Raw genomic sequence first — 18,577 nt, 5'->3', positions numbered from 1 at the left:
CCCTGCTCTGACCTTCCCGCATCCCGCATCCCGCATCCCGCATCCCGACGGCCCAGGGTGACGTGGGCCTGGCCATGGGCAAGCTCTACGGCAACGACTTCAGCCAGACGACTATCTCCCGCTTCGAGGCCCTCAACCTGAGCTTCAAGAACATGTGCAAACTCAAGCCCCTCCTGGAGAAGTGGCTCAACGACGCAGGTGGGACCGGGGCTCCCAGGTGGGCGGCAGGCGCAGGGCCGGAGGGAGGCACCCCCTCATGCCCCCGTCTCCTCCTGGCACAGAGACTATGTCCGTGGACTCCAGCCTGCCCAGCCCCAACCAGCTGAGCAGCCCCAGCCTGGGTTTCGATGGGCTCCCAGGCCGGAGACGCAAGAAGAGGACCAGCATCGAGACAAACGTCCGCTTCGCCTTAGAGAAGAGTTTTCTAGCGGTGAGGCCCGGTCCTGGCGGCGCCGAGGGCGGCGGGTGGGAGAGGGGCCCGGGCTAATAAGCCCTCTGCCCGCAGAACCAGAAGCCTACCTCAGAGGAGATCCTGCTGATCGCGGAGCAGCTGCACATGGAGAAGGAAGTGATCCGCGTCTGGTTCTGCAACCGGCGCCAGAAGGAGAAACGCATCAACCCCTGCAGCGCGGCCCCCATGCTGCCCAGCCCCGGGAAGCCGGCCAGCTACAGCCCCCATCTGGTACCAGAGCCCTGGGGGGCACAGAGTCTGCCACCTCCTTGCCCCGCAGCAGGCACCTGTGTGGAGCATCCCATGGGGGAGCACTGTCACACAGGGACAGTTTCCAGGGAACTGTGGTCTTATGTGGGGGGTACAAGCACCCGCACATACCAACATTGCCAGACAGTTACCACAGGACGTTGTCACACAGGGATAGAGACCAGGTAGGAGATGCAGGCACCTCCCCACACAGGTTCACAACCACACAGACGCAGGCCGGACATTACAGCCCTGGGGGTGCACACAGGCCCGCTCGGGATCAGACACATTAGGACAGTGATGGCGAACCTATGACACCCCCTCATGCCCCGGTCTCCTCCCGGCACAGAAAAATCAACCAAAAAAAATGAGTTCGCGTGTCACCTCTGACACGCGAACTCATTTTTGGTTGATTTTTCTTTGTTAAATGGCATTTAAATATATAAAATAAATATCAAAAATATAAGTATTTGTTTTACTATGGTTGTAAAGATCAAAAAATTTCTATATGTGACACGGCACCAGAGTTAAGTTAGGGTTTTTCAAAATGCTGACAGGCCGAGCTCAAAAGGTTCGCCATCACTGCTTTAGGACATCCCTTTGTTCCATCTAGTGTGGAAAGGGCTGTGACACTACAGAGAGGAGCAAGGGGCCGAGGAGCACCTCCCCCCATGAAGTGGAGGAAAGACAGACCATCGGAGCTAGTCATAAAGGACAAGAGAGAGCCATCCACGTGAAGGACAGGCAAAGGGACTAGGCTACACAAAGGCCTGGAAGCCAGACTGTCAAGCCCAATTGGAGGAACTCTAGTACATTTAGTGTGTGGAGCTGGAATGTATTGAATGAGTAGGGGAGGGTAGGAGGAGGTAGGAGCCAGACACCGAAGTTACATGCTGAGGAGCTTGAACTTGAACTTGGGCAGTGCAGTGCTAAGGAGAGACAGGGTCACATTTAAAGTAAGGCTCCTAGGGCTGATGGAAGGATGAGACGAGGCAGGGAAGCCAAGGAGACTGGGGGATGTTCCCAGAAAATCAAGCCATTTGACTCTGATGCAGAGACACGCACCCTCAACCCCGCCGTCATCCCCCACTTCAGACTTGCAACTGCATAGTGTCAGAGGGTGGGGAGAGCCCTCAATTGGGAATTACTTGCTCCTGCTGGTGGCTCGGGATCACCTCGGGTACAAGTGGAGAAAGTGGAAAACACCTGGCACAATACCAATAGAGTGTTGTACCCAGAGCCCTTCACCATCCTGGGGGCAGAGGAGGAGGGGTCACACCCACAGAAGCATCACAGGGATTGGTGGAAGACAGTGGCCTGACCATGCCTTCTCTTCTCTCTCCCCAGGTCACACCCCAAGGGAGTGCTGGGACCTTGCCGATGTCCCAAGCTTCCAGCAGTCTGAGCACAACAGGTCAGGGAGGGCAGAAGATGGTAGGGGTGGGGTGGGGGGGAAGAACACAATGCAGGCCTGAGCCCAAGGGTTGCAAGTGGCTCAGGGTGTCCATGGGCCTCAAGGCTGAGCCTGGGGATGAGGGGGCAGGGAGGACAGATGGGAGAGGGCAGACTCCCCACTCCTGGCCAGAGAAAAGCATGGGATTGCTGAAAGGTGATGTACTTGGGTTCTGTTCCTGGCATTTATAAACTGTGCGAGCTCCAGAAGTGACTTTACCTCTCTGGGCCTCAGTTTTTATAAAATTATTGCGAATGTATAATACATGCATATATACATACAAATGTCACACACACACACACACTTTTTTTTTTACTTTTGAGAAGAAGGAGGAAGGAGAGAGAACTAGAAACATTAATGATGAGAGAGAATCACTGATAGACTGCCTCCTGCACACCCCCTACTGGGGATCAAGCCTGCAACCCGGGCATGTACCCAGACTGGGAATTGAACCATGACCTTCTGATTCATGGGTCAATGCTCAACCACTGAGCCACACCAGCCGGGCCACACACACTCTTGTACAAAGCCCTCCTTTCCTAGGACACAGCGTCATATACATAAGAGTACCATTTTTAAAAACCCACCATATTGCCCCTTTCCAAGTTAAAAAATAATAAGTGGAGGTTTATAAAAGTAGTAAGGGTGTGCCTGGAACTGTTCTAAATGCTTTATAGAGAATATTGACTCATTTAATCCTCACACCCACTTTGTCATCCCATTTTCCTGATGAGAGAACTGAAGGCCAGAGAGGTGAAGGTGCTTACTCAAGGGCACAGGTGAGACACGACAGAGCCAGGAGTTGCTGCCCTGGCTGTCTGGCCTGAGTGGGCTCGGAGCCCTCTCAACCTGCCAATTCCTGAGCCAAAAGCTGGTGCCCAGCTGCACCCCTCATGCATGCCTGGCTCCTAGAAGGATCCTTAGGGCTTCTGGGAGCCCCCAGATCTTATCTGTATAAAAGGAGCCTTGGGATGAGGTTCAGGGCAGGGTACTGGGCTTGGGCTCAGTGAGTGACAGCTGCTGTTACTTCGATGACTGTGATTGCTGTCACCATGGCAGAGGCACGAAGAAATGGCCCTGGGAAGAGAGGGCAGGAGGCCTGAGTCAGCCCAGATTGAGGAGATGCTGGGAGACTGAGGCTGGAGGAGGCAGGCAGGAGGCGACCCAGCCTCCTGGGTGGAGGACCAGCAGAAGCTGAAGTCTCCCTCTCTCTGTCTCTCTCTGGCAGTTACTACCTTATCCTCAGCTGTGGGGACGCTCCACCCCAGCCGGACAGCCGGAGGGGGTGGGGGCGGGGGCGGGGCTGCGCCCCCCCTCAATTCCATTCCTTCTGTCACTCCCCCACCCCCGGCCACCACCAACAGCACAAATCCCAGCCCTCAAGGCAGCCACTCGGCTATCGGCTTGTCGGGCCTGAACCCCAGCGCGGGGTAAGTGGGCAGTTGGGGAGACTGTGGGGAGAAGCAGGGTCGCTGCTGCTTCCTGGGTGGGGAGCCGAGCCCCAGTTCTGCCGGCCCCGCCCCTGCTAATGCCTCTGCTTTGCCTCTTGCAGAAGCACAATGGTGGGGTTGAGCTCCGGGCTGAGTCCAGCCCTCATGAGCAACAACCCTTTGGCTACTATCCAAGGTGCGTGCTGCCTCATGTCACTCCCATGGTCACCAGCCCTGCCCTCACGGGCCTCGAGCCCCTCCATTGCTGCTCCAGCCATGCCATCTGCCCCTGCTCACTGCATTGCTCACCTCTTCATACCCATCTCACCTTTGGGGAAGGTGTGAGGGCTGCTCATGGGGGTCATTGGGGCTGATGGGAAGACAGGGGGCACTGTGGGCAGGATGCTGGAAGGTGCCCCCAGCCCAGCCTCTCTCTCTCCCTGCCAGCCCTGGCCTCTGGTGGAACCCTGCCCCTTACCAGCCTTGACGGCAGCGGGAACCTGGTGCTGGGGGCAGCTGGTGCGGCCCCGGGGAGCCCTGGCCTGGTGACCTCACCGCTCTTCTTGAACCACGCTGGGCTGCCCCTGCTCAGCGCCCCGCCTGGCGTGGGCCTGGTCTCTGCAGCCGCTGCAGCTGTGGCAGCCTCCATCTCCAGCAAGTCTCCGGGTCTCTCCTCCTCCTCCTCCTCCTCTTCCTCCTCCTCCTCCTCGTCCTCCTCCTCCACTTGCAGTGAGGCCACAGCACAGACCCCTGGAGGCCCAGGGGGGCCGGAGGCAGGGTCCAAGCCCGAGTGAGGGCCCACCATGCCTCCCCTCCTACTCCTCTGACCCCCACTTCGGTCCCCGTCTAGAAGACAGCGAGGAGGCCAACGATGGGAGTGTAGGAGGTCCTTGGAGCAGGAGTGATAAGGGAGAAAAGACCAAAAAAATCAAACAACCAAAAAAAAAAAAAAAAAAAAAAAGAAGAGAAACCAACAAAAAAGAAAACCAAAAATAATCACAACAGAAACCAGCTGCCCCAAAGGAACCAGAGGTGAAAAACAAACAAAAACCAAAAACAGACCAACCCCCCTGCCCCCCCCCCCCCCCCCCCCCCCCAACCAAACAAACCAAAAACCAGTTGCAAGCCAGACCTCAGTGTGCTCATCCTCACAGCTAGGACACCAAATAAGAACCCCAGCCAGGGGCCTAGAAGCCTGAGGGCGGACCTCACCCTGAGCCCCTGGCTGTGGGGCCAACCTGCAACCTTGCCTCCCCAGCAGGGGGCCAAAGAAGGAAAAAGAGAACGTGCCAGCCTCCTAGCCCCAGCCCCCAGCCCTGGGCCAGTGAAGACGGCACAGCCTGGGCCAGAGGGGTGGGGCTCAGCACCACCACCAAATGTTCTTTTCCAAAAGGTGACAGAGAAAGGGCCTGAACAACCTTACACCAAATATTCAGTAGCTTCATCCAAAGGATGTACAGAATTTTTAGCGTTGTGTTCAACAGAATGTGTCCCCACCATGCGTCCTTTCCCCTCCCCCAGCTCTCCCCACCCAGGCAGGGGGTCTCGCTTTAACCTCCTCCCTCCCCCTGTCAGTGGAGAGTGCAGGGGAAGGCCTGGGATGACTTTTCACCCCTGTACCTCCCCCTTTTCCCTTTGAAGGGTGGGCTAGGCCATTTTTGCTAAGTTCTAGCTCTCACATGTCCCCCCTCACCAAGTCACCCTCCTGTGCTCTGGGACCTCCCCCCTCCCTGGCCTATGGGGAGGTGGAAGTTCCAGGCAAGAGGGAATGAGGTGAGGGCATCCAAGTTGTCTTTCTTTCCATCCTTGTCTGTCAGTTTCCCTGAAAAAAAAATTCATATTCCAGTGCCTATCCGTGGAATCCTTCACGTTCTTTGACATTGACCAGAAACCAAAAAGAGAACTCACTTCACTACCCCCCACTCCCCTGTGCCCCTCTGATACTGGCAGATGCCTCTTCCTCTCCCTGATACATGCAGACACGCACTCACCCCAGTGGTGGGGTTCCTCGAGATGGCATCCCCATCAGGGTCCGTGTGGCGGGGACAGTGCCATGACCTGTGGTCCCCATCTGAGAGGGCACTGTGGTAGCCACTGCTCCTATGAGACCTCCCTCTAGTCTTGGCTGGACCCTGTGTTTGCTCAGCCCCGGACACATCTCCACGTCGACAGACAGAGGAGACACCGCTGGGAGCCACTTTGCCCCCTGCTATTGTGGAGGCCAACAAAGTTTTGAACCAAAAACAAAAAACCAAACAAACAATAAATTAAAACTAGAAAAAAGAATTTATATATATATTTAAGGGAAAGAAGAAGAGAACTCTTCAAGAATAAGAAGGAGCCGAGAGGCGGAGCCAAGCCCTGTCCAGGCCCTTGGTCCCCAAGGCGGATGGAAGGACAGATGCTTCTTTCTCTTCACAAATACCTCATGGACGTCGTCTTCGGGAAAGCCGGAGGGGGGCGGCTGGGGCAGGGCCTGTCCCTCAGCCAGGGCAGATGGAAGCGGGTGGGCAGGGCTGAGAGAGGGTGCCAGGGACTGGGGTGAAGAGCCCCATACTCCCTGCCCCACCCCAATCAACTGAAAAAGCTTTAAAAAAACAACAGGAAAAAAGGAATAAGAAGACAAAAAGAATGGATGAAGGAAAACTAACACACTTTCGGGTGGTTTGATTCCTCCTTTGATTTCTTTTTCTATTCCATCTGTCCTCTCTCCTCTGTAACTTTTCTCTCTGCTTCTCTCTCTCTCTCTCCTCTCTCTCTCTCTCTCTTCCCTCTCTCTCCTCTCTCTCTCTCTCTCTCTCTCTCTCTCTCTCTCTCATTCACTACCCTCTCTCTTCCTTCTTCTCTCATCTCTCTCAATCTCGTTCTTTCTGTGTCTCTCCTCAAACCAAAGTGTTGCTGTGAAGGACGAGAGCCATGGAAATCAGAGTGGCCCTGCCCCTCGCTGGGCCGAGCAGAGCAGAGGGAGGGGGAACCCCCGAGACAGTGCTGCTGGACACTGAGGAGAGGCAGACAGAGCCTCGGATGCCACTCTGGGCCCTGAGGCCTCCATGTTCTTTTTCTCTTGTCTCCCTTCTCCCACCCGGGAAATGAAACTGTTGGGCTGGGTCACAGAGGCAGCAGAGACTCGGCTGTTTCGGGGGTCTGGGGTGCCCTGTCTGGTAGCGGTGGAGTGGCTGCCCCTCGGACCCTGGCACCCATGATGGGGCCTGGCATGCCATCAGCCAGCCTCGCCGGAATGTAAGAATCTCTGCTGAACCGACTCCCTGCCCTCACCCTACCTCTGAGTTTGTCCATTTTTATTTCCTGAAGAGAAGAGACTATTGAGAGGGCCTGGGCAGACAATAAGGACATTTGAGCAGAGCAAAGTTAAAGGAATTACAACCAAAAACCCCTCCGAGAAGACAGGCAGCATGGAAGGCATGGTGGAGATGACTCAAACAAAAACTATGATTTCAGACCAAAAAAAGAAAAAAAGAAAGAAAAAGAAAGAAAAAAAGAATAAAATGGGGAAAAAAAGAGAAAAAAAATCCAGGACTCACCACCACCCACTTCATCCTGCTTCCTCCCCATCAAGTCCTGCCACCTGGGACCTCTCCCCAACCCCAGTGTGGGGGGAGTGGGGCAGACAGCAGAGGAGGAAGTAGGGAGCAGGGATAGGGCCAATGATGCCCTGACACTGGTGGAGGGACCCCCCCCCATGCAGCTGGGGGGTGGTGGGGACCCTCCCCATACAACCCCTATAACTGGGAAAAGAAAAACAAGAATAAAAGAAAATTCCTGGGCGGGGGAAAAATAACCAAATCCCAAGCTTTAACTACAGCTGTGAAACCAAATATTGGGAAGGGGATGGGAGGGAGGGAGGGGCAAGTGTGCCCCAGGTCTCCCCCCTGGGCCCCCTCCCCCGAGGACTCGAGATAAGGCACCAAATACCTCATAGAACTTTAATGTTAAAAAAAGGAAACCAAATATCGTTGGCTGGGGGCCGGCCAGGGCAAGGGGCTGGGGGGCAGAAGGGAGCCAGGGTTGGGAAGGTGATGGGGGAATTTGCGCCCCCCACTCCCCTCTTGCCCCTTCCACTCCAGTCCCCCGGCTGAACTCCGGGAAACAAAACTATCTCATCGTTTTTATTTTGTGGTCTGTACAGAGCCTGTGTCCGTGTGTCTGTGTGAGCGAGAGATTTGGGGGGTTGGGGAACATTATATGGGGGTTGGGGAGGGAGACCCCAGACCAGGCTCTGGGCTAGGTGTGATGTCTGAGGTGAGGGGCCAGGGGCCTGGGCTAGAAAGAGAGGAAGATGAATGGGTTGGAGAAATGGGGCAGGGGGCACCCTCTGAATTCCTCTTCTCCCCAACCATGACCTCCTGCTGAGGAAGGGACAGAGACTGGGTCTACCTTGATGGTGGACCTTTTAATTGTGCCAAAAAAAAAAAGATGCCAGTAACTAAAACACCGGTCTCTGTTGTCTCCTGGGAGTGAGGGGTGGTGTAAGTGGGGATGAGTGGAGATTGGGAACTCTGGCTCCTGTATGAGTTGGGACTAAGATCAGGAGGAAGGGGAAGGATATATTTCCCACTCATCTATTTTTCTGGGGAGGACCAAGAGAGAGGGTCTCCAAGCCCCACATCCAAGCCATGTAGCGCGGGTGACCTCCTGACGTGACTAGATTTCCTCACCCACCCAGATCCCAGGTGCCTCTCTCCCATTTAGCCCAGGGTAGGGGGAACTGAGTGAGAGAGAGAGTGAGACGGACTGAGCAAGATTGAGACACGCGGGCCCCCCACTGGCCTCTGAGTGGGAAAGGCAAGTGCGAGAAATAAAGGCCTCCAAGAGAAAAAAGAAACAAACCAAAGATTTAACCATTAAAAAAAACACACAAAAAAAAACCACAGACAACTCCGCTACCTTTTTATACGTTGGAAAAAAGTGAAAAAAATTAAAATTAAAAAAATACACAAAACAAGCCGCAGTTCCTTCGTGCGGTTTGAACTTTGACCTCAGCAGTCTCCAAAGCAAGATGACGATGACAAAGGCGAAACAAAAAAAGAAAAAGAAAAAATAATGTATATTTTTAAGTATTTGTCCTTGAGATGTTAGCTCCTTGTTAAACACAAAAAGGAGAGAAAAATCCAGACAGAAGTGTTGCTGGGACGGAGACAACTATTTACTATGTCTGTGACCCCTCCTCTCTGCCTCCCCCTTCCTCTCCCCTCCTCTTTCCTCTGTCCCTGCTGCCCCTCCCCCATCCTGTCCTCCAAGCCCAGGGGCTCAGTATTTATTTATTTATATAATTGCAGGGTGACTGGGGGCCTCTCTCAACAACTGTAGAGAAGGCCTTTGGATCATGGTGGGTAGGGAAGGGGCAAGGAGTCTTTGGGGGAAAGTAGGGGCCTGATCTTTGATCAACTCCTCTCTGCTGGCTCCTTCCAGGCTTCTTATCCCACTGCTGCCACCACTACCTCCCAAACCCAAGGCTGCACTAGGGCAAGGTGATCCCCCACCATGTAAAGATCTGGTTGGCTCAGCCCTTGCTGGGTGGGTGTCTTTCACCTACACATTTGAATGACTGGGTGGAATGGGGATGGGAGGAGGTGGCAACGAGTGGGCATAGGAAACCAAGAAGTGGCTTCTGGAAATTGACTAGGCCCTGGAGACCTTCTCTATTCTCACCAAGTTAGCCCCCCCTTTCAGTTCTGTCTGACCCCTGTGTTGGTAGCCCTTCCCTTCCCATCCTGCACCCCCTTCCTGTCTCTTCTCGTGGTAGCGGGTTAGCGTTTCAGTGTTCTTCAATCTGCTTGTTCATTGTACAATGTGCTTCTTTTAAGGCCCCATTTTTGTAACTTGAGTGTGTCATTCATCTGAACAACATCAAAAAATAAAAAATTAAAAACTGTACAGAGAGAAATGCTGCCGGCTCTCCCTTGGTCTCCTCTCTGTCCTGGGAAGGTTGGTGGGAGAAATCAGGGTATGGGGTGGGTATGTGTGCGCTGGGGAGGGGCAGGCTTTACTTCTGTTAGGTAAACACTCACTCAGAAGGAAGGTCTGGTGTGGCTGTTGGTTGGATCGCTGTCCTGCAAAAGGTGGAAAGGTGGTGGGTTAAATTCCCAGTCAAGGTCAGAGCACATACCCAGGTTGTGGGTTCAATCCCCAGTCAGGGCCCTTACTGGAGGCAACCTGTCGATGATGACATCAATTTTTTTTTTCTCTCTCTCTCCCTTCCTCTAAATATCAATGAAAAGCATATCCTCGGGTGAGAATTTTAAAAAAAAGTGGGTTTTTTTGTGTTTTTTTTGCCAATCAGAAAACAAAGGTTTGAAACTTAGGATGAATTCAAATTCCTGAATTCAAATCTCAGTTCTGCCATTTTATAGATATGTGATCTTTGATATGTAACCTTCAATGTCCTCATCTGTAACAGGGACAATACCTATTCTGGGGTTGGTAAGAATTAAATGATGCAGATTTCAAGCACATTGTCTTTAATAAATGAGAACCACAAAAAAAAACAGGAAACCAGTATTTCCCCACTTCCATCCCCAGAGGACTAACAAAATCCTTTAAAAACTGAGTTGGGCCCTAGCTGGTTTGGCTGAGTGGATAGAGCGTCGGCCTGCCGACTGAAGGGTCCCAGGTTTGATTCCAGTCAAGGGCATGTACCTTGGCTGCAGGTTCCCCGACCCTGGTCAGGGTGCGTGCAGGAGGCAACCAATCGATGTGTCTCTCTCACATCGATGTTTCTCTCTCTTCCTCTCCCTTCCACTCTCTCTAAAAAATCAATGGAAAAATATCCTCAGGTGAGGATTAACAAAAAACAATAAAAAAAAACACCTGAGTTGGCCCAGCTGGTGTGGCTCAGTGGTTGAGCGTTAACCTCAGGAAGTCGAGGTTCAATTCCCAGTGAGGGCACATGCCCGGGTTGCATGCTCAATCACACATGGAGCAGCCAATCAATGATTCTCTCTCATCATTGATGTTTCTATCTCCCTCTCGTCCTCTCTGAAATCAGTAAAAATATTAAAAATATACATTTAAAACAAAAAATGAGTTGACTTGAAGTTGGTGAAACAAAGTACATACCCTTTTTTTTTTTCAGCACAACGTACACTCAAATTTTTGTGCCCATACTAAATCATTTGAAAGTAACAACAGCTTTCAGGGTAGGCCAGGGACTGATCACTAAGACTTCACCACTGAAAACCAGGAACAGTATCACAACTGGGTTTTCTCACTGCCATCAGGTCTCCTTGTCACTGTTTCATCCTCTGATGTATGCACTCAGGTGTTGGGATTCTGCAAATTCAATAGTGAGGGATGGGGACTGCCATCAGGTCTCCTTGTCACTGTTTCATCCTCTGGTGTATGCACTCAGGTGTTGGGATTCTGCAAATAGTGAGGGATGGGAAAGAGGAGAAAGGAAGAGTGGGAGGGTTTTGATCACTCAGATAGATTTAAAAAGTATCAGCACTGCATTGTTTTGGCAAGATTGAGAGACAAGTCAGTAGGGATAGGGGAATGGGATGTTGGAATGAAGATTCAGAATACTCTGAGGATGCCTGCAAGGTGGTATGGTCAGAACCATACAGACCCAAAAGTTCCTTGTCACTCAGGTCATCAATCCTGTGACAAGCAGACACCACACCTGAGAGCACTCTGGAGCTGAACTAGCAACTACCTGTAGCCCTGTGAATGTGCTTAATCACTCCACATGCCCTCTCCTGTACAGTCATACTTGGGCCTCCTCTTGTCGAGAACACATAGCGCACTAGAGGACAACTATTCTGTCCCCTTAACGGTTCTGCTTATGTAGCTTCCATATCCAATTATAAATTGGCAATACAAAGCTATTAGAGGGGTCTGCAAGTCACCTGCATCAGAACTGTTGTGTTCAGAACGTGGATTCCAAGGTCACACACATACATGCTTGCTGGATCCAAAGCTCTGGGGGAACTGCCTAACACACAAAGTTTGGGAACCTTTGGCTGTCCAACTCAATCCCCAGCATCCAACAAGGGTTTGATTAGTGCCACCTTTTCTGACAGTGGTTGAGAACTGTGGAAATTTCAGCAGGGTGATGGTAAATGATGAGTCTTGTTCATAAATCTGTTTGCACACGTAACTTTTTCTCAGGGTGGGAGTCCAAAATTTCCTAAAAAGGAACCACGATAGAGGCAGGGTGGTCACCCACTGTCACAGAGCCTCCTTTCTCTGCTGAAAACATCTTTATCTTAGGGTCAACCACTCCTTTGAGTTTTTCAGCCTGATGTTTAGCTGGTTTTGCAAGCACAAATCCTGATTGTTCTCAGTACTGATTTGATATGACTGTCAGGATAGGATGTTACAGGTTTTGGTGAGAAGAGGCAGTTTAAGGACAAATCTTTACCTGGTGATTAAGGCAGGGGGGAATGCTGGGCTGACTTGGCTGGAATCCTTTCTGCAGGGTATAAAGTTACTGAAAGAGGTGCCTAGGATTAACACTCTGTGAAAACTGCTTCACAGATCACTTGCTCTTCATTAGGAGCTGTCAAGATACCAAATGGGTGAGTGATTTTTCTTTTTTAAAATGATTACAATAAGCATAATGTAGCAAAACCTATTAATGGTGTTAGACCTGGTTTCTAGCCTGGCCCCACCACTTGTGTGGCCTTGGTCTCTTCCATCTCTGAGCCCTCATTTTCTCACCAGAGCCACAGGCTAACCCAGTCCGTCTTAAACCCCCAGTGCCTAGAGGGGAATAGGACTGCTGAAGGGAGTCCAGAGTAATGTGGAAGCCCAAGTGGTCATCAGAGACTGAGTGGGCAGCTCTTGGGCCTCCCTTTTCCCTGGTTTCAGTACAAATAGCTTCCCTCTTATTTCTCGTTTTTTAGTGTTCCAAATAAGAATTCTAATAAAAACACTGGAGTAATCTTTCCTGGGGGGGGGGGGGGGGGGGGGGGGGGCAGGGAGGCACTTGTTTTCCTTGGGATGTGCCTCTTAAAAACAACACGGCATTGTGACTGAGCATTCCCACTGGCCACACACTCACCATATCCTTTGCCCACCCCCACCCCCCAAGTATGTAAAAGGCAGCAGAGTATAAAGCATATGGTGATTTAACCAAATGAAATTAAACTTAAATTCGTTCTGCCCTTGATCATTTATCTGGGTTAAATGATCTTGGGCAAGTCACCTCCCTTGCCCAAGGATTCCTTCCCTGCATAATGTTTTCCTCACAGGATCAGTCTGAAAATTATTCCAAACAGCCCTGGCCGGTGTAGCTCAGCCGGTTGGAGCATCATCCCGTACACCAAAAGGTTGTGGATTTGATCCCTGGTGGGGCGCATACGGGAGGCAACCGATGTTTCTCTCTCTCTGAAATCAGTAAAAACATATCCTTGTGTGAGGATTAAAAAAAAATTATTCCAAAAAACGTAGGGTAGTACTTGAGACAAACTAGATTTCAAACATCAGTCAGCCACATCACCCATCCCTCTTCCAACAAACACCTATTAGCTGAGTCAGACTCCAACTTCAGGTGGGTATCAAGTCACCTCTTCTGAAGCTTCCTCCCCCAGCCAACCCTTAGAATCTTCAAGTCCACAGCTGGGTCTGGTCCTAGGAGCCACCCTCCCCTACTGCCGGGAATATCATGCCTTTTCCAGACTTGCATATGCCCATAGGGATCCAGTGAGAAAATAGATGGCCCCGGGGAAGCCAACTCACATCAGGCCAGGAAGTGGGAAACAGCAGTGGTGAGAATCTGATTTCCCCAAATATTCCTACCATCAGTAAAAACAGCTTCAGGCTTTTCTACGAAACTGTGGGGACCTCTAGTGGCAAGAGCACCATGCTGCCTCCATCTAGAACCAGAGTGAAGTCCCTACTCCCCAGATGCCATACCATAACCTTGGAATTCAGGTCCTCTTCAATTTAGCAAATATTTACTGAGCTCCTACTACTAGCCAGGCCATTCTAGATGCTGGGAACACAGCCATGAAAAGTATCTGGGCTCATGGTTCCCAAATTCCACCCCGCACAGCCAAAAGCACATAAATGTCCAAATCAGTTTTTATTGACTATTTCACTTTGGGGCCACCAGTGCTAACAAGTGGAAGGGTGAGGGGCACTTTTATGCATATTAGGGACCCCAGAACACTCCTCATAAGAGAATAAATCCAGTTACAGAATTTACATAGCAGTTGGGAAGGGTGAAGGGGCACTGTACAGAAATTTAAGGGGATGTTGGAGGGGGTTCTTCAGCAACAGGGCATGGTGCTTCTGAAGAGGGAAGCTGGCAGGGTCAGCCACTGATCTGGACTCCCTCAGCCTCAGCCAGAGGGTAGATCTCAATGGCTTCCACCAAAGGCAGTGCCTCCACTGCAGTCTCCATCACTGCCAGGCCAACAGCAGCCTCTGCCTCTGCTAGCTGCTGCCGCACAGCTGCCTGATGCTGCTGCTGGTGGGTCTTGCGGTGTTTCCATAGGTTGGAGAAGGAACGGTAGCTCTTGCCACAGTCGGGGCAGGAATAGGGCCTTTCACCCGTGTGAATGCGGCGATGTTCTGCCAGGCGCATGGAGATGGCAAAGGCCTTGCCACACACTTCACAGGCAAAGGGCCGCTCACCTGTGTGCAGGCGCCGGTGGTCCTTCAGATGGGTACTCTGACGGAAGGCCTTGCCACAGTCTGGACATGGGTATGGCCGCTCACCTGTGTGTATGCGCCGGTGCACCTGCAGTGATGTCTCTGTGCTAAACAGCTTTTTGCATTCGCTGCACTCTAAGCCCCGGCGTCGGGCAGGGGCCGCAGGGGCTGCAGCAGCAGTGCCTGCAAGGGTCGTTGGGGGAGCAACTGGTGTGCGAGTTGCCCGTGGGGCCCTGGGGGCTGGGGGCTCCTTAGCCAGGACCTCTCCAGGCCCAGCAGCTGCGTGGGCCGCCTCATGTGCTTGTAGCCGAGCAGCTGAGCCCACTTTCTTGCCACAGGTGCCACACTCAAAGCGCCGTGGGCCCTGGGCAGCAGCAGCTGCACAGCGATGCTCACGGAGCCGCAGTGAGGAAGGGAAGGCAGCCCCACAGGATGAGCAGCGGTGGGGCTGGCGCCCAGCATGGGCCACAAGCTGGTGCACCTCCAGCAGCCGGCGCAGCAGGAAGGAGCGGGGGCACTCGCGACACTTGTAGGGGTACTCGCCAGTGTGGTGGTAGCGGTGCATGAGCAAGCGGTAGGGGCGGTGAAAACGCACTCCGCACTCTTGGCAGCGGTAGGGGAAGTGTTGGGCATGCACCAGGCGGTGCTGCCTCAATGTAGAGCTTTGGGTGAAAGCTTTGCCACAGTCCCCACACCGGTAGGGCCGCTCCCCTGTGTGCGTGAGCCGGTGGCGGGCCAGGTTGGCAGGCGAGTTGAAAGGTTTAGAACAGTCTGGGCAGGGGAAGGGCCGTTCGCCCGTGTGTGTGCGCAGGTGGTTGCGCACATGAGACTTCTTCTTGAACATCTTGCCGCAAATGCCACACTTGTGGCGCCGTTCTAGCCTGTGCACAAAACGTTGGTGCCGGGTGAGCTGCAACGCCTTGCCAAATTCACGGCTGCACAGGAGGCAGCGGTAGGTACCTGGGGCAGCGGGTTCTGCTGAGCTCTCCTCAGACACTGGGGGCTCCGGAGCCTCTGGCTCTCCAGTCTCTGCTGAAGCTGGCTCAGGGAAACCAATGACAGGCTCCTCTGGTAGGACTGGTGTTGTGGGTAGAGGAACACCTCCCACCCCATGGGTACGCCGGTGATAAAGGAACTTGGTGAGGTTGACAAAGTTCTTTCCACATGGACATGAATGCAGAGGATTTGGGGTGTGAGCTCGCCGGTGGGCCAGAAGGAGCGCCTCTGTGCCAAAGGCCAGGCCACAGTCCACACACAGGAAGTGAGACTCGCTACTGTGATCTCCAAGGTGCTGGTCTAGACTGGAAGGGCTGGGAAAGACACGACTGCACAGGGGGCACTTAAAGACACCTTCCCGGTGACTCCGCAGGTGCTGCTGTAGCTGGTGAGGTGAAAGAAAGAGCTGATCGCAGGCTGAGCAAAAGAGCTCCTGGGTGGCTGGCCCACCTGGCTCTCCACTGTTGTTCCTCCGGGCCTTGCGCCCCCGCCGATCACGCCCAATGGCTTCACCGTTGCGCAGTTCGTAACTGTGGTCAGAGGATGGCAGGGGATCAGGCTGAGTCACAGCCACCTCTGCAGGTGATGGGGCCAGGGTCTCCTGCTGCAAGACAGGCTCCTCAGACTCTGGGGCAGGAACAGGGAAGTGGGTGGCTTGGTGCTCCAGAAAGTCAGCTGGCGACTGGAAGAGCTGGGAGCACTCAGAGCACTTGTAGAGGAGCAGTTCCACCTCAGTCACCACCTCAGTAGTGGTGGCAGCAGCAGAAGGGACAGCTGCCCCTTCCCCACCCTCTTCTGCCTTACGGTATGAGTGTTCCACGGCCACACGGGCCTGGCCCATGGGGGATCCTAGGACAACTGGGGCTGGAGGCTTGGTGGGAGTGGCCCGGAGGTGCGTCTGCCGGTGGTTCAGCCAGAGCTCCTGGCTGGCGAAGAGAGCCTTGCAATCAACACACTCATAGTGGATGGTACTGGAGCTCAGGGGGGGCACCTTGGGTGGCGATTCAGTTGGCACTACCTCCTGAGGCGCCATCATTTTTAGGTGCAACTCCTGGTGCTCCAGGAGCTGGCTAGGGGACATCAGCAGTTGCCCACATTCCAGGCACTGGTACTGGCTCTCCTGCACCACAGTCTGATAGAGGCCTGTGCCAGAAGCTGCCTCTGTGGCCACAGTGACTCCAGGGTCAGCCACACCCACCAGCTCAAAGTGCTGCTGGGGCACATGGGAATTCTGGTGCATGAGCACCTCCTCCAGGGATCCATAGAGCTGGTTGCACTCAGAGCAGACAAAGCGATGCTCAATGTACAGGACCGTCTCCTCTGACTCTTCAGTCATGGCGGCAGCAAGGCCCTGGGCTGGAAAGGGGAGATTTGGGGGCAAATCACAACTAAGCCACTGCTTCTTCAGTCCTTCTCAGGAATGATTCTTTCCCTTTACCATCCCCCCACCTAGATCTATATCCCCTTCTAACTTCTTGCTTCCATTTTCCACTCCCACCTCTCTTCCTAACAATCTTTCCTCTCCCAACACACAAGGGCACCAAGCACAAAAATCTTCCCAGCAGTCCATTCCTGGTGAATCTACTGAATCAACTAGAATCAAACTCCACCCACCCAATCCCTGTAACCTGTCCAATCCCTCATTCTCCCATGTCTCAAAGCTGGCCCAAGGCCCCACCCATCACACAGGAACCCTTGTCCTCTCCACTCAGACATCCTTCCACTGACTCCTCTCCCTACCAACTCACTATCCATTTCCACTCCCAGGGGAGTCCACAAAGGGTTTAACCACCCACTTTTTCCAGTCTTGCTCTTCCTCTGCTCCCTCCCCGAGACTCTGAACCTCTTTTTACACCTAGATCACTCAAACTTCCCCATGCCCCACACCTTTAAGCACCCTCACATTGCGCAACTCCTCTCCTTTACACACAACCCTTGCTATCCACTCTCTCTCTCCCTCTGGTGCCCAGGATCTTCACATCAAACTATCCCTTTCTCCAATCAACTTTTCTCACATTGGCCTAATCCATCTCCATACCTAGGTTTTCCTACTTAACCACTTCCCCATGATACCCAGGTCCTCCCTCCTCTTTAAATAAAGGCCCTCTCCCCCAACCTTGACCCCTTATCCAAAATATCCAGACCCATCTTCACAAATACCTAACCCATTTTTCATAACTAGACCCTTCCCACCACCCTAACATATCTCCAGGGTACCCAGACACTCTTCACATCAATCACCTTTTCTTTGCACTGAGACCTCATCTGCAATTCTAATTTCCCTCTGGGATACCCAAATCCCCTCTTAACATTGATTTAGACCCCTTGTCTTCATTTACAACCACCCTAACCCATTCAGGGGTTCCCAGACCCCCTTTCACATTATTAACCTTACCTATTCTTTGCAAAAAGACCCCCTCCCACAATAACTCATTCCAGGGATGCTCAGGCCCCCTCTTCATATCAATTGAATTCCCCTTATTTGCAGAAAGATCCCGCACACACACTAACCCAATTCAGGGATATCTAATAGCTTGACCTCCTTTCACACATAGACCCTTCCACGCCCAGGTCCCCTTTAGGGATACACAGAACCTTTCTTCTTATGCAGAACTCCCCTTGACCCCCACTTTAACAATGACAGAGAAGAGCCAGATCCCCCTTCCTCACATCCAGATTCTCTCACCAGCCAGTATTAAATACTCTGGGGATACCCAGACCCCCAACTTCTTATCAACTTAACGTAACAGGTCATTCTCATTCCAGTGATACCCAGACACCCTCCACGACCCCAGAACAGATCTCTCTCAACACCCTAAACTCCTCCAATTTCCACTCTTCACCTTGACCTAATTCCCTATACTTTTCCAAAGGACTACCTCCCTCTTTCTAGGGGCACCCAGACATCCTTCTCAAATAACAACCCTTTTTTGCACAGAGACCCCTCTCAACCCATTCCAAGGGTATCCAACCCTCCTTCACTTTGGTGTAACTCCCCTTCACATTAATATAATCCCATTCTTCACACCTGGAACTCTCCCTCAGCTCTAAATCTGCCCTCTGGGGATGTCCGTTTCCTACATCTTTTCAGCTCAAGACCCTTCTCACTGGCCTAATTTTTCCAAGTGTAATTAAATCTTCTCTTTACATTAAGTTAGTTATCTCTTTTTCTCACGTCCTAAACCTCCCCGGGCACCCAAGTGACTTCTAACCGCCCACCCCTTTGCGGTTTTGGACTGTCCCACGCCAAGCCCCTCGCTCCGATACGCCCTGGAGTCCCTCCCGAGGACACACAGGACCCTCCCAGGCCTCCACCCGAGCCCGGACCCTCCTCACTCAGCCCCGTTACTCGACTCCAGACCCCTTCCCACACCGCCCCAG

At 52.6% G+C, this 18,577-nt stretch overlaps 2 protein-coding genes across 7 annotated transcripts in view; one reads left to right on the top strand and one right to left on the bottom strand.

Moving 5' to 3' along the window:
* POU2F2 (POU class 2 homeobox 2) overlaps positions 1-4,668 on the top strand; it is a 59,854-nt gene extending 55,186 nt beyond the window's left edge. For 3 of the 6 annotated variants that reach the window (XM_014531450.1, XM_014531452.1, XM_014531451.1), the window contains 7 exons: positions 57-198; positions 282-430; positions 506-682; positions 2,048-2,114; positions 3,382-3,583; positions 3,706-3,779; positions 4,031-4,668. In XM_014531450.1, coding sequence (XP_014386936.1) covers positions 57-198; positions 282-430; positions 506-682; positions 2,048-2,114; positions 3,382-3,583; positions 3,706-3,779; positions 4,031-4,377 — 1,158 coding nt within the window. In that variant the 3' untranslated portion in view covers positions 4,378-4,668. The remainder of the gene's footprint in view (positions 1-56; positions 199-281; positions 431-505; positions 683-2,047; positions 2,115-3,381; positions 3,584-3,705; positions 3,780-4,030) is intronic. The other 3 variants (XM_014531455.1, XM_014531454.1, XM_014531453.1) reach the window with 2 other exon arrangements.
* Positions 4,669-13,611: 8,943 nt separating this feature from the next.
* The window catches only part of ZNF574 (zinc finger protein 574), a 12,007-nt gene continuing 7,041 nt past the window's right edge, over positions 13,612-18,577 (bottom strand). The window contains exon 2 of the mRNA XM_005883887.2: positions 13,612-16,552. Coding sequence (XP_005883949.1) covers positions 13,860-16,552 — 2,693 coding nt within the window. The 3' untranslated portion in view covers positions 13,612-13,859. The remainder of the gene's footprint in view (positions 16,553-18,577) is intronic.

This window comes from Myotis brandtii, unplaced genomic scaffold, assembly GCF_000412655.1.
Source record: "Myotis brandtii unplaced genomic scaffold, ASM41265v1 scaffold803, whole genome shotgun sequence".
Classification (NCBI taxonomy): Eukaryota; Metazoa; Chordata; class Mammalia; order Chiroptera; family Vespertilionidae; genus Myotis; species Myotis brandtii.
Note: the sequence above shows the minus strand (reverse complement) of the source record. Positions and strands in the feature narration are given on the sequence as shown.